The sequence below is a fragment of the Fusarium keratoplasticum genome, chromosome 7 (genome assembly GCF_025433545.1).
Source record: "Fusarium keratoplasticum isolate Fu6.1 chromosome 7, whole genome shotgun sequence".
NCBI lineage: Eukaryota > Fungi > Ascomycota > Sordariomycetes > Hypocreales > Nectriaceae > Fusarium > Fusarium keratoplasticum.
Window position 1 is genome coordinate 1,294,258 of NC_070535.1, and position 12,692 is coordinate 1,306,949.

The 12,692-nt window shown below is 50.1% G+C and overlaps 5 protein-coding genes across 5 annotated transcripts; 1 reads left to right on the forward strand and 4 right to left on the reverse strand.

Moving 5' to 3' along the window:
- Nucleotides 1-2,581: 2,581 nt before the first annotated feature.
- NCS57_00957800 (uncharacterized protein) lies at nucleotides 2,582-3,058 on the reverse strand (the record flags this gene model as incomplete). Its single annotated transcript, XM_053059348.1, has 3 exons — nucleotides 2,582-2,678; nucleotides 2,726-2,736; nucleotides 2,789-3,058. 3 exons carry the CDS (start codon nucleotides 3,056-3,058, stop codon nucleotides 2,582-2,584), a joined length of 378 nt encoding a protein of 125 aa, XP_052911419.1.
- A 2,024-nt stretch (nucleotides 3,059-5,082) lies between these two features.
- On the forward strand, nucleotides 5,083-6,555 carry NCS57_00957900 (uncharacterized protein; the record flags this gene model as incomplete). The annotated part of the gene is made up of 2 exons (XM_053059349.1): nucleotides 5,083-5,438; nucleotides 5,484-6,555. The coding sequence occupies 2 exons, from the start codon at nucleotides 5,083-5,085 to the stop codon at nucleotides 6,553-6,555; spliced, it is 1,428 nt and encodes a 475-aa protein (XP_052911420.1).
- Nucleotides 6,556-6,691: 136 nt separating this feature from the next.
- On the reverse strand, nucleotides 6,692-8,194 carry NCS57_00958000 (uncharacterized protein; the record flags this gene model as incomplete). Its single annotated transcript, XM_053059350.1, has 7 exons — nucleotides 6,692-6,855; nucleotides 6,919-7,003; nucleotides 7,053-7,485; nucleotides 7,696-7,758; nucleotides 7,810-7,947; nucleotides 7,998-8,050; nucleotides 8,114-8,194. The coding sequence occupies 7 exons, from the start codon at nucleotides 8,192-8,194 to the stop codon at nucleotides 6,692-6,694; spliced, it is 1,017 nt and encodes a 338-aa protein (XP_052911421.1).
- Nucleotides 8,195-8,582: 388 nt separating this feature from the next.
- NCS57_00958100 (uncharacterized protein) lies at nucleotides 8,583-9,239 on the reverse strand (the record flags this gene model as incomplete). Its single annotated transcript, XM_053059351.1, has 1 exon — nucleotides 8,583-9,239. The coding sequence occupies one exon, from the start codon at nucleotides 9,237-9,239 to the stop codon at nucleotides 8,583-8,585; it is 657 nt and encodes a 218-aa protein (XP_052911422.1).
- A 1,258-nt stretch (nucleotides 9,240-10,497) lies between these two features.
- On the reverse strand, nucleotides 10,498-12,336 carry NCS57_00958200 (LCCL domain-containing protein; the record flags this gene model as incomplete). The annotated part of the gene is made up of 1 exon (XM_053059352.1): nucleotides 10,498-12,336. One exon carries the CDS (start codon nucleotides 12,334-12,336, stop codon nucleotides 10,498-10,500), a length of 1,839 nt encoding a protein of 612 aa, XP_052911423.1.
- Nucleotides 12,337-12,692: the final 356 nt, after the last annotated feature.

Genomic DNA, 12,692 nt, shown 5'->3' on the forward strand with positions numbered 1-12,692 from the left:
TGTAACGGAGAGACTTGGAAGCCTTTTGAGTCCGGATTAGCGCCTAGTCCAAGCAACCTACTAAGAATATCGCTCGTTGACTGGACGCGTATGGCGTCTCCTTCAGCATAAAACTGAAGCACAGAATTCAGGTCCAAATAGTCCGGCACACGATCGAGCAAGAATAAGAATGTTTCTAGTGTTTTGGGGTCGCAACGAAAGATTGCAAAGTAGTCCAAGACCGTCCCTCGAAGGACTACATCGCCTCGTTTGTCGTAGTTCTCAACCCAGTACGCTCTGTGGTCTTTCACTTTCAGTGAACAGGGGGACTCCAAGACCTCCTTGGTATCGTATGCACGAAGGAAGTCGTTGAGTAGTTACCAGCAACCTAGTTCCATGAGCTATAAGACGATGCCATTGGCGGCGCTGTCTGCCTCCAAGGATGTCCAGTTGACCCATTCCGGGAATGGGCAATGAGTTCCCCAAATCCCATGGATCATCCCATTTAGTTGAAGCCTTGGATAACCAGCCGAATAGGGATCCAGAAGCTTGAAGGCAAGAGATGGTTCGATATGTGATCCAAGGTATTTGAATGCTGTGACGGCAGAAGCCGAGCAATAGCCATCTAAGTCCTAAGTCAATGCGGCACCGCGAGGAACTTGCAGTAATTTAGTGACATTAGAACGACCAAAGACAGAATTCAAGACGTCTTTGTACAGCTTTTCGGGCTGAAGATAAAAGAGTGAAGCACTTTCCGACGTTCGATCTGACTCAAGGAATTCTCGGACTGGGTAGTGAGCGATCCTTGCGAACTCTACTTCGGAGCCATTGCCAGACAGACCCGAAGGCTGGTCCGAAGACCAGGTTATCAGGCAGCGGCAGTGTTCTTTTAATTTCCCAATGTCAACAAGACATAAATCTGGTGAGCCGGATTCTTCTTCGCACATGCGATAGGCATCCAACAAGACCTGGGTTATAATGTCTCCTCCACGTGAGCTCCAGAGCGTGTTGTAGACATGAATCCACCACAGAACATGTCGAACTAGTTCCCTGTCGTTGACGTAGATATAAGAAAAGATTCTCTCGTAGGTCTCGTCTCGCGTTTCCAGTAAGTGAGACTACCTTTCTGATCCTGTCTGTTGTTTTTAGATGTCGAAGGGTGTCTAATTGGCAGACAGCCCAACGAAACATCCCCTTTGCTCCTTTGGCTAGTGCTTCATTGACGTCTTGGCGAAGCCCGCTGGGCCATAGACTCAAAGCTGTGCTAACATTGATCATCTCCTCCACGTAAAGCCTGATATCCGCTTCCACCCAAGGGTTCGAGAGGGACAGCGGTTCAGCAATATCAAAGCATTGTTTCTTGAATATCGAGGTATGCCCTCCTGGATTCGAAGAGTTGTATGCTTCGGAATCGGTCGTCTCGGCCAAGCGTTTGGAGGAGGTTCAGCATATTCTCTCGGTTCTGGCTTTCAGTCCGGGTTCATTCTAGCTTTTTTTTCTGACTTTCTCGCCCCAGCATGCGTCTTCACCAGCGGCAACAACTTACTCAACTCGTCGATCGCTTCCTTGCAACCGGCGATCGGTTTGCCTGGGCGTTTCGATATCTATAATGCTCTGGAATCTTCTGGGTCATAAGGATCGAGGAATCTCAGGGTTTCAAAAACGGCTCTGATTGAGGACTTCTCATGGTAGATCAATCGAATAGCCTTGGGGTAGTCTTGATACCCATCGATGTACGACTTGCACGAGCTGATCACGAGCTCACTGGGTTGAAGAACAGCGATGGTGCTTGCGGCTACTTTCATCGTTCTTGCTGGATCCTCGAGAATGAGCGTCTCGAGGTTGCGGAAGGTATTAAAGGGAACCCGAGAAAAAAAAATTGAAAATTGAAAAATAGAAAAGAAAAAAAAAAGATGGACTTTCTCTCAGTCTGGTGCCCAACGAAATGGCGCGTTGTGACTTGGACACCTGATAGTCTGAGAAGTGCAAATCATGCAGCCAACGAAAGCCAACCACACTTTGTGATTTCCCCATTCTGAGGCTGGGAGGTACATGCTCCATAATTTTTACATAATTTACTTAAAATCATCTCTCCTGCAATAGATCCCCTAGTTTGCGCCGCCAGTTAATCAGTCGACACGCTGATATCTTTGCTACTGGAACACTTCTTTACTGTTGGCCAACCAACCTGAAAGAGCAAATACAACACGTCACTAGAGATCTAATAGATTTGTCGTAGCTGATTAAAGAGAACATGACACTAATAGACCACGTGTGGAATCGAAACTGTCTGTCTTCTGGCTCAGTTATCCGATCAAGGGTCGGGTTTCAACTATATCAAAAAACACAATATACATCAGAGTATCATATCCCAATGCTAATGCAGCGGCCTTTGTGAAATCGAAACGATGTCAAGTATTTTAATTGAGCTGTTTTCCGCCGTGAGTGGCGCGGATGAGGGCAATTCCAACGGTAGAGAACAGCCCATCTGTGAATACAAAGGTAGTAAAAACATGAGGAGTAAAATGCCATAGGATCATCTTGAAGTGAAACCCCAAGGATTCCAGCATCATTCATCCAAGATACCAACTGCCCCTCCCCTCTAAGAGTACCAGGCGTTGAACTGGTACAGCTGGCCGTTGTACTCCCAAGTGCCAGACAACTTTTGCTCGGAATTGACACACTGGTTGATAATGTTCCTGAGACTATTAGTAACATTTTGGCAATCGATTGCTCCAAGACATACTCAGTGGCGTCCTAAAAGTGATACGTTAGCGTTGGTCACGGGAGTCAAAGCAAGGAGACGTACCCAGCAGTCCTTGAATCCCTTCTGGCTACCAGTGTGCTTGCGGCTGAGGGCAACGTTGACAGTGATAGAAGCAAGACCCTTGATGGTCTTGGAGGATCGAGTGGTGCAGTCCTTCTGGTACTCGCAATCCGTGTTGCCGCACATCTTGGCGCGAGCATCCCAGTAGGCATCAGCCCACTTGGAGATGCCGCTCTGGGTGTTGCCGAAGCAGTCGGCAGCAAAGGCCGAAGCGACAAAGAGGCTCAGGGCGGAAAGATTGACGATCTGCATCTTGTATGTTGGGATGTGCGAGGCGAGAGTGAGAGAAGTGGTTGTTGAAGAGCAAAGTGCAAGAGTGTTTGGGATGAAATTCTGGGAGACAGCTCTTGCGGCCTTTTATATCCCGCCGACTCCGTATAAATCTGAAGGCATCTTGCCCTTCAAAGTCTAGCCAGAGGCAACGGAGTAGGCAAGGACCGAGCACAGTGCCTCCAATTGGTCATGTAAGCCGTCAGCCAAATGCACTCCACCAGGGGTCGTCAGCTGGCGGATAGCGGAACATGACAAGAACCCGTTGTAGCTCTCAGATATTGAGTAATTTTATTGGCGGCTGTATACGGACGTTTCATCACAACATTACACGTGCACGTCAGCATTTAGTTCCATTTTGAGTGCCGTGTCAAGGCCCTTTGTTTTCAGCTGTGAAAAATGAGACTGTTTTCGTCTATTGCAGCTGATATTCCTAAGCAGAGACTACTGCCAGGAATCCATGTCTTATGAAACAAAACCAGCCACTCAGCAGCCTCTCTGCGAGATCCAACTCCTTCATTGGCGGCGGATAGTCCCACGAGAACAACACAACGTAGGTTCTAGACCACCAGCTGGGCTACACCGCATATACATCTAACTACGGCCCCCAAATGCTGACAGGCCCTCACAGTCTGGGGTCTCACCAGCCAATTTGGGCAGGAGGATGGGAATCACGATGGGAATCATTTCGAGCCGGCCCACGGTGTGAGTCGATGCTGTTCTGGTAGTGCTGGACTCGGGCCGCTTTCCCACGTCTTGATGCACTGCTTGGGGGAGGTGCTATGCCTATGGTTGTACGGGGAAGACTGTGATTTACTATCTTGCTAGGTAGCTTAGTATGGATTTTCAGCTTCTTTGAGCTAGAGACCATCTCATTCACTAGCTATTCCCGTTCCTCCCGTGCAAGCCGTCATGCCAAATCAACATGGCCATCGTATGTTTCCTCCAAAGCGGATACGAGCATGTTAGCTCTCTGTTAGCGCCCCTAGAGAAACTCAGCCCTGTGGATGCCAGGACACCTTGCAGCTTGTTGAGCGACGGAGTATGGGGTCGTACAGGTGGCTGGGATCGAGATGGGCGACGGGTCGAATGCCAGGGAAAACTTGCTGCTAAGTTTGGGATCGATATTTTGCCCTATCTTAAGAGTCGTCTTCTCCAGTCATGTCATTCGAGATGACCATGATGGCCAAGTTAGGGTTGACCAGAGACACATTGGGTGAGATGCGTCTTCACGTGACCTCATCACTCCCATGCCTCATCTTCCTTACAACCACATTGTAAGCAGATTCCGTGACGAGGTTGATCTAAGTGAAACATTCACTTGGCCAACTCGGGAATAGTACTAGACCGTACAGTGGCGAGGGCACGATGAAAATTTTGCTTGAATTGAGCTCCAGTGCAGGGTAAGTTGACACCACCACCCAGAGACATTTCTCTCAAACAACCTGCCTACCCAGGTATCGGCATATTGTAGAAATTGATTCCAAATAGAGATGTCACCTTCCCTGCTTAAGATAAACTGTGGTTAAAATATTATGCCGGCGATGCATCCCAAATTGTCTTGGTTCAGACATAAAGTCCGTTGGGCGGCTGAGATAAGATCCGGCTAATGGCTTATGCGGGTGGCTTATGGATCATGACGACTGTCACACAACCCAATAACATTTTTCAAAGCTAAGCATAACTTGTAATTTATGACTCCTGACCAAGCGAAGAATTCCCTCATTCACCAGATAGCCCAGACCAGACAGGCAGCTGGTAAACACTGCCGGATCATCATCCCGTCGGCATCGTGGTTAGCTTGCCGATGCCGTCACCCGTTCCGGCGTGCTCCACAAAGACGCCTCAGACTAACGGATAGTTCGGAGGTCAGTATCCGTTGTACCCGTGGACGTCAAACACCGAGGTGCCTCAGGCAGACACGTTAGTGGCAGCGCGTCGACGGGATCCAATGTCTCAGACCGCGCCAACAAATTCAGCACGAGACACGTCACAAGAGATCACCAATGCAACAATTGACAATGATGACCAGAAGCAGAAGCTTAGCTGCTTCACTGAAGCGAACCGCTGCTAATTCGCTGTCAGGCGCTGGATTGGCCCGTTATCAACGAAGTTTCCATACTACAACATGGGCACAGACGGATGGCGTATTCACTGGTCTCACGGACACAAGGCTCCGCATCCCTTGGATTGAGGCCTTGCGCATTCAGCAGGGGCATAAAGATGCTCAGGCATCAGAGACGCCGAAAGAACGTGACCTTACTCCAAAGAAGATGAGTGATAGTTATCATCGCGTCGTGCTCCCACTGGGACAAGATCCTTGGCTATCCGACACTTACATCAATTCCTCTGGCCACATAAGGTAGACAACTGGGAATCCTGATGAATTCAACTAAACGTTATTCAGACTCGGCACATTGTTCATGGACTTGGATGCCCTCTCCGGCATCATTGTCTACAAGCACACCGGCCCTGGAGTCACTACGGTGACAGCCGCTTTGGATCGAATCACTATTGCGCACCCTCTCACAGAAATCTGCGATCTCGAATACAGTGGTCAGGTTACATATGCTTCTGGGCGGAGCAGTGTGGAGATTACATGCAAGGTCGCCAAGGCCAGGGCTGAGGGTGAGCCAAGCAAGCCCGAGGACGTCCTGCTTACCTGCACATTCACCATGGTGGCCCTGGACCCCGAGACCAGGAAGCCTGTCAACCTGCCGAAACTTGAATACACTACGCCAGAAGAGGAGAAAATATTCAAGGCAGGAGAGGCAAAGTCATTGTCGAAGAAGGAGGCTTTCAAGGCTTCACTCCTCCAGTCGGAGCCCAATGACCCCGAGTCGGCCTTGATTCATAACATCTGGCTTCGACAACTCGCATATCACGACCCCAACAACAGTCTTCGTCAGCCGAAAAACGTCGTTGCCATGGCCAAGACCCAACTGTCAACAGCAGCCATCATGCAGCCTCAATACCGCAACCGGCATCAGACCATGATCTTTGGTGGATTCCATCTGAAACAGACTTTCGAGCTGGCTTTCTGCTGCGCGGCCAGTTTCGCCCATGCACGACCAACCTTTATCAGTGCCGATCCTTGCACATTCCGCAACCCTGTCCCTGTCGGAAGTGTCTTGTACCTGACTGCTACGGTTGCATATACTGATCCTCCGCTGCTGGAAGAGGACGGCACTGAGCCTACGCAGCAGGACCCTGACAGGCCCATGACGCGAGTTCATGTTCGAGTCGATAGCAAGGTCAGGGATGTCGAGCACGGCGTTGCAAAGTCGACGGGTCAGTTCAACTATACCTTTTCCGTGCCCAAGAACCTCAAGGTTCTGCCGCACACGTATGAAGAGTACATGATCTATATTGATGCTCGGAGACGAGTCATGGAGAGTGATCGTCAACGAAAGACAGAGTCGATATCCCGGCTTGGCCAAGCGCGCAACGACACTCAAGATGTCAACCTGATGGGTTAGAAGTAGAGTGTCGGCTGGTAGAGTGTTTGCCTTGGCTGTTTCCTGAGTTGATAGTCCTTCCAAGTACCCAGCAGGGAAATATTAATAGACAAGGATTTCCCACCTATCTCTTCCCGAGTTGTCATCACAGGAACCATCAGGCTTCGGTCGTCTCCTCTGGTTTCCTAGCCCAGACATAGCGCAAGTTCATGTATGAGTGAATTCTCTTATCTCTCAGGGCCTTGCGCATACCCATGAGGAAAACCTGGTATTCGTCCTTGGGCCAGCCCATAACCTGATGCCATAAGATCATCGTGTACCCTGGGAGGTGTCAGAACTTCTGTGACCCAGAAACTGCAGCTCATGTTCTTGATGATTCCTGACCTTCTATATCATTCTCCATGGTCGATCGGAGAAACTGGCCAACTTGTTGGAGTTTGGAGTCTTTGGCCCAGCTACCAACTGGAACCTGGCTTGGAATTAGACATCTGCTGCAGGTGGTCTGAGACGACTCTCACCTTGAAATTTTGCTGCTGAATATCGACAAAACCCGCTGCTTCGAGACCCGGTACCTGTAGGCCCTCATCCACGACACAAGATGTACGACCGAATTTGATACCTCCTTCCCTCACTACCTTGTTCCACGCCTGCATGGCAGTATTATCATCAACCGTCCCATCGTCGCTATAAAATGGAGGATCGATCTCGCAGGACTGCACCCAGCCACCTGGCTTACAAGTGCGGTAGGCTTCGGCGAACAGCGCATTCCAGTCGGCGATGGCGCCAAAAAGATAGCGCAGATGGACAAAGTCAAAGGTATTTTCCGGCCAACTCCAGGTTCCGGTTGCGTCTTCGAGCTCGAACTTGATGTTTGGAGGAACCCAGGTTGGCTGGATAGGTGACAAGTCAGTGCCGATGATCTCGGCGCCGGGAAACTGGTCAGCAAAATCACTATCATGCGTTAGTGAGCTATCGGCTGAAGAGCCCCATTTTCAGTTCCGATCCTGACGCCTACATTGCCCAAATCCCTGCCCTGATTAGTCTATGGTGCAAATATGGGGTGGGCGAATCTCACCAGTTCCTGTGCCCACATCCAGAACTTTCTGCCTCACGTTAGGAATGTCTCGTTATGTATTAGTGTCTGAGAGTCTGCTTGCCTACACATCTTTCTTCAGCGGCGCTAGGAACAGCTTATTGTCAAGGAGAAGGGTGAGATAGTGGTGTCTATGAGGGCTAAGTTGATGGATATACGTGGTTCGAACAAGTGTAATCTACGTGATGTCCATGGATTCACTCTGCTGATCATCGTTTGGTGCAAAGTACTCCGTGTTGTACTTTTCACTGTGAAAACTGCGACCCTGAATGGTCCGATAGTGAAGAATACTCGATGTGATAGACGTAGTTGAGCTCGCGCTATGATGTGTCAATATTGCGAACAAGACTGCCGGACAGAGTCTACTTGCGCGTCATCGCTATCAAGGGCGAAGTCATTGTCATCGTCTTGCTCTTCATCATCCTGCAGGAGAGAGATATCTACTTAGCGACCGATTAGGAGTGCGGGACTTGTGCCAGTATTTACCCTGATAGCGACCGCTTCCCCAGTAGGGTTCGTCCTGGGACTCTGGCTTCGAGACTTCTGGCCTGTGGGCGAAGTGGACATTTTGAGAGATAGTTTTAGTTGGATGGGCAATGCAGCAAGTGGCTTCACGTCGAGAGCAAATGTGAGGAGGAAAAGAGACGGGCACAATTCTGAGACAAGGGCGGATTATTATTAAACCAAATGGCCCGATTGACGCGCGGAGGCAACGGAAGCGGGCAGGTATGATATTGGCTGAAGATAAATTACCGCCGCATGAAGAGTGACTGTTGATCCTTGCTTATGCAGTTACCCGACCCTGTCTTCGATGCGTGTTGGTTGACAACCTGCCGTTCCTGGGGTTTGTTGGTTGCAGCGATTGTTGAGGGTATCATTCTCCACCCAAAAAGGTTTACAGGGCCTTGACAAGGTTGTTTGGCTGCTTGTGAGTTGTGACAACTAATGCCCGCTCTTAGGAAGAGACAAGGAGAGTTGCAACTCCAGCCACAGCCATGGCAACAAACCCACGAACAATGTTCAAAGAGGCACCAGAGGTCGCCTTGGGAGTGGGCGTGCCCTGGGTCTCGGTACCCGTGGCCTCAGCGCCGGACTCCTTGACACTGGTTGCGTCGGAAGCAGACTTGGCGGTGCTGGAGGCGTCGTCGCCGGTGGTAGCTGCAGAGTGCGTAGCAGCAAGGAATTCCTGGCCGGCAGTGATGGTGACCGTAGCGTAGGTCAACATGGCGAAGTCGCTTTGACTCTTTTCTAGATCAGAGAAGGTCGCAGTGGGGGATCCGTCATCGTTGCCGCCAAGGTTGGTGGTAGTGCACTCCTGAGCGATAGTCCGGCTCATCTTGCAGTGAACGGAAAACTCAAAGGGGTCCTCTGGGTCCGGCATGGTGAGGTAGTAGTCAAGGTAACCAGTGGAAGCCGCACCAGGCGGAAGAGTCTTGCTGCCCCAAGGGCCCACGGTGACAGTGTTGTTGAAGGTACCGCACTCGCCATCTTCAATAATCTTTTCGTCACAGTTGAGGACGTAAGTGGTGGCCGTGGCTTCAGCACCGATGATCTCGGCGACGAAAGGTCCCTCGTAGAGGAGGGGGAGAGTGGTGGTGATGGCTGAAGACATGGTGGGCAGGTTGTATTATTAGATGGACACGGCCAAAGAGTGTATGAGGTGAAAGCGCCGTGTGGCTTGACTAAAGAACGTGGAGAAAGAGAAAAGTTGCTGGTTCTCAATATGGAGAAGAGAAGCAAAGAGGCTAAAAGACCGAAGATGTCGGAATTAAAGAGGTAATAACGGCGGGTTTCAGGAGGGGAAAAAAAGGGGGCGGCGAGAGCTCGGCCTCGATGGATGGCAAATTAGCGCTCGGTTAATGGATCATGGAACCCTGCCCACACGTGAATGGTGATTGGCGATGCTACGATACAATCTGGGGTCAAGAAAAGTTTGTCGGAGGTAACACGGTCGTATTCACATCCAAGATGCCAAAGTCTAACGTTGTAAACTGCATGAGAGCTTCTTGGTATGCAAGCCAAATAATAGAGTCGATAAAACAGCCACAGAGGACTGATAGATGAGAGTTGTATTTCTAAAGCTGTCACTTGACTGGCTCACATTCTTTGCTTTAATTTTACCGTCAGCTGAAACTCTTCGGCGTTTACTACTTCGAGGCTAGACTGCTTGCGAGCATGTCAGAAGGATTGCGGCTAACCAGACATGGCCTCTGCAATGACCAGGTATCCGCAACGTTCTTTCTTATTAATGGTTCCTAAAGGTGACTAAAATGCTAGCCGTAATACATGTAATCACAGCTCTCCAACCGAGGGGCAACAACCACAAGTTGTGTCGCAGGGGCGGAGGACAAAAACAAGACAGCCCATCAACCACGCTTTGTGATAGAGGCAAAAAATAAACATACAACAGCAGGTATTCGCTGGTCGTCACCGACCCAACTACTAATCCACCCCTTACAGGCTTGACTATGGGAGAGCGGACGGGATCCCGTATTTTCCGGTAGGTATGGTCGTATGTGACAGAGGGGTCTGTAGGAGCAGTTCAGAAAGGCCGGCTGGTGCCTGGCAAAAGCGTGCCCTGTCTCTCCCCCTTTTGAAGAGGACGAACTCAATTTGAACTCAAGATATTGTATAGTAACTCTATCGCCTTCGCCGCACAGCAGGGGCTGGCTGCCAGCTGGCCTCATCTCAACCTGGATCAATCACTGTTGACAACCTTAGGGAGTCTCCCTTAGACCCCATATCATGAGGATGAGCAACTCATATATTGCTCAGTCAAAACCAACCTGTTTGAGATCTCATTCAAGTTATTATGAGACGTACCAGGTACCACTATCAAAGTCACCAAGCCACCTTGGCCACACGTCTCACTACACGCTGTCTGGTTCTGGCATACTCCAAGTCCCGTTTGCAAACCAGGTACCTGCTTTTGTGTAATCCAACGTCATTCTGTCTCGCATATAAGCAAAACGAAAGTATTCTGGAAGTCCAAAGTCTGTGGCTCGTGTCCACGAGAAGTTGTAGGCGGAGGTGGTCTCGGGGAAGAAACGGCGGTATCGCTCGACGTCGTTGACGAGCACACTAATGCCATTAAATAGGGGCGTTGGTGGTCCCTGCCAGGAGAATGAAATGTTGAATCCTTCCGGGGTTGATGCAATGACTGGCGTGTCTATTGTAGGGACGAAAGAATTAAAGGAACCATCCTGACGCAGATCGGCAGGTGTCTGCAGAACAGAATCAAACCCCCATCGAGCGATCCCGTTGACGAAAAGGCCTAAGAGTATGCCTTGATATAGGAGTGAGGATCGAGTCTGGACGCTCGTACCGGGGAGTAGCAGGAGGGCCAAGATGTAGTGGTGAATACGAAGGTCGAGTTCCGGAATGGCGACAAAGAAGACGATGCCAAGAATGAAGAGTCCATAAAGAGCGAGATACGGTAACATGCGTCTCTCCAACCAAAAGACGTATACTTGCTGACAGACGATTGATACAAGGATGCAAATGATGACGGCGAGTGCCACCTTGGCTCCAGGTTGTTGCTCCAAATCATGTGCCGTGAGTCGATTGATGGGAATCCAATCCAATGTGTAGTTGGAGAGGGCTCCAAGCCAGAAACCTCCTAGCCAGAACAAGACCTTTTCAAACTGCGCTTCCAGGCCAGATAAAGCCCTTGAAACACAAGTCTTGTAAATGATGGTGGCGCAGAATAGTGCTGGAAGCAATCTTCCAGCGAGGGAGGAGATGTGATCTGGAAGGACAGAAATATTGAAATGAGAGGCTGTTGGGGGATCAGATGCTAGGCCAACCTGAGAAAAAATAGCAATGAAGATGACGAAAAACTGCAAGGCCGGCGATGTTGTGAATATCGAAAAGATGGCCGTGAAGTAGAGTGAAATGTAGAGCAAGAGTTGGCGCGGGTCCTTGCTGCAAGTAATGTCTGACTCGGATGAAAAGGTGAACGAAGATGGAAAGTTGGAGTCGAAAGGTATCGATACGATCCTGTTTCTCTCGACACCCAGGAAGCTCTTCTGCTCGCCAGATCTGCTGAGTCTACCACAGCCTCCCCTGCTGTCAGTAACGATCCCAGCATGAATAGCGGAACCACAGATGAAAGAGTCGGCGCGATAGACCTTGTCGCCTATAACCAATGGTCGGTAGTTGACGTCTAGTCCGCCAACAGCGCGTGGATTCAACACTTGGACCCCGGCGCAGTTTGCTGGGCAGCGAAAGGAAAATGAGGTGTTGAAAAATGGGCGGCAGTCTAGTCCATCAAGTCCACACAGGTTCTTGCGCTTCCAAAGGGTATCGACGCAGTCCAAGTTGACTACGTAGTCATTGTGGGCATCCTTAACTGCGTGATTTCCAGCATATAAGGGAATAGAATATGCAATTATCCAGAGGAGCAAGAACGCGATCAACAAAAGGATCTTGCGTGTGAGAGTTGCGAAATAGCGATCAACAATGTTGATAGGATATCGTTGGGCAGATAGAAAGAATGGCTTGATGCTTTGAATCCGGGGAGGATCCGGTCCTGCGATTCTCTCGAGAAACTTGACAGGGTGGCGCGGTGCAAGGCGTTGAGCCTCAGCGTTTTCCTCAAATTCGAATTGCTCGGTAGGCAGCAAAAGCTGGGCCTCCTCGTCTGCCACAGCCTCATGCCGGTGGTCTTCTCGAGAACCTCTCGGCTCTCCATGAGCATTATCGCTCATTGCCAAGAAGCGGAGACAGGCCGGGCTCCGATAACTGGGCCCTTCGGAATGCGCGGGACGAGTTGGCAAGAATTTAGTGGCGCATGAGACATGTAAAGGAGGGAAAAGTTGCAGAAGAATGAATCTTCTCACAGCCTGATTATCAACTCAGTCAAGTCGACACGTTTGCTGGCTTAAGGGGGCTGAAACTTGGGATGGTGATGCTCCATCTTTGGGCTTGAGTTGAGGCCCCTAATTGGCCATCGGATTGACCGGACCAGCCTTTGACGGAGGATTATCCAATGATAGAGTCCGCCTAGACCAGGGGTTATTCCCGCTGTCAGCACTGCCCAGCTCACCTGTCTTTGGCGGTGGCT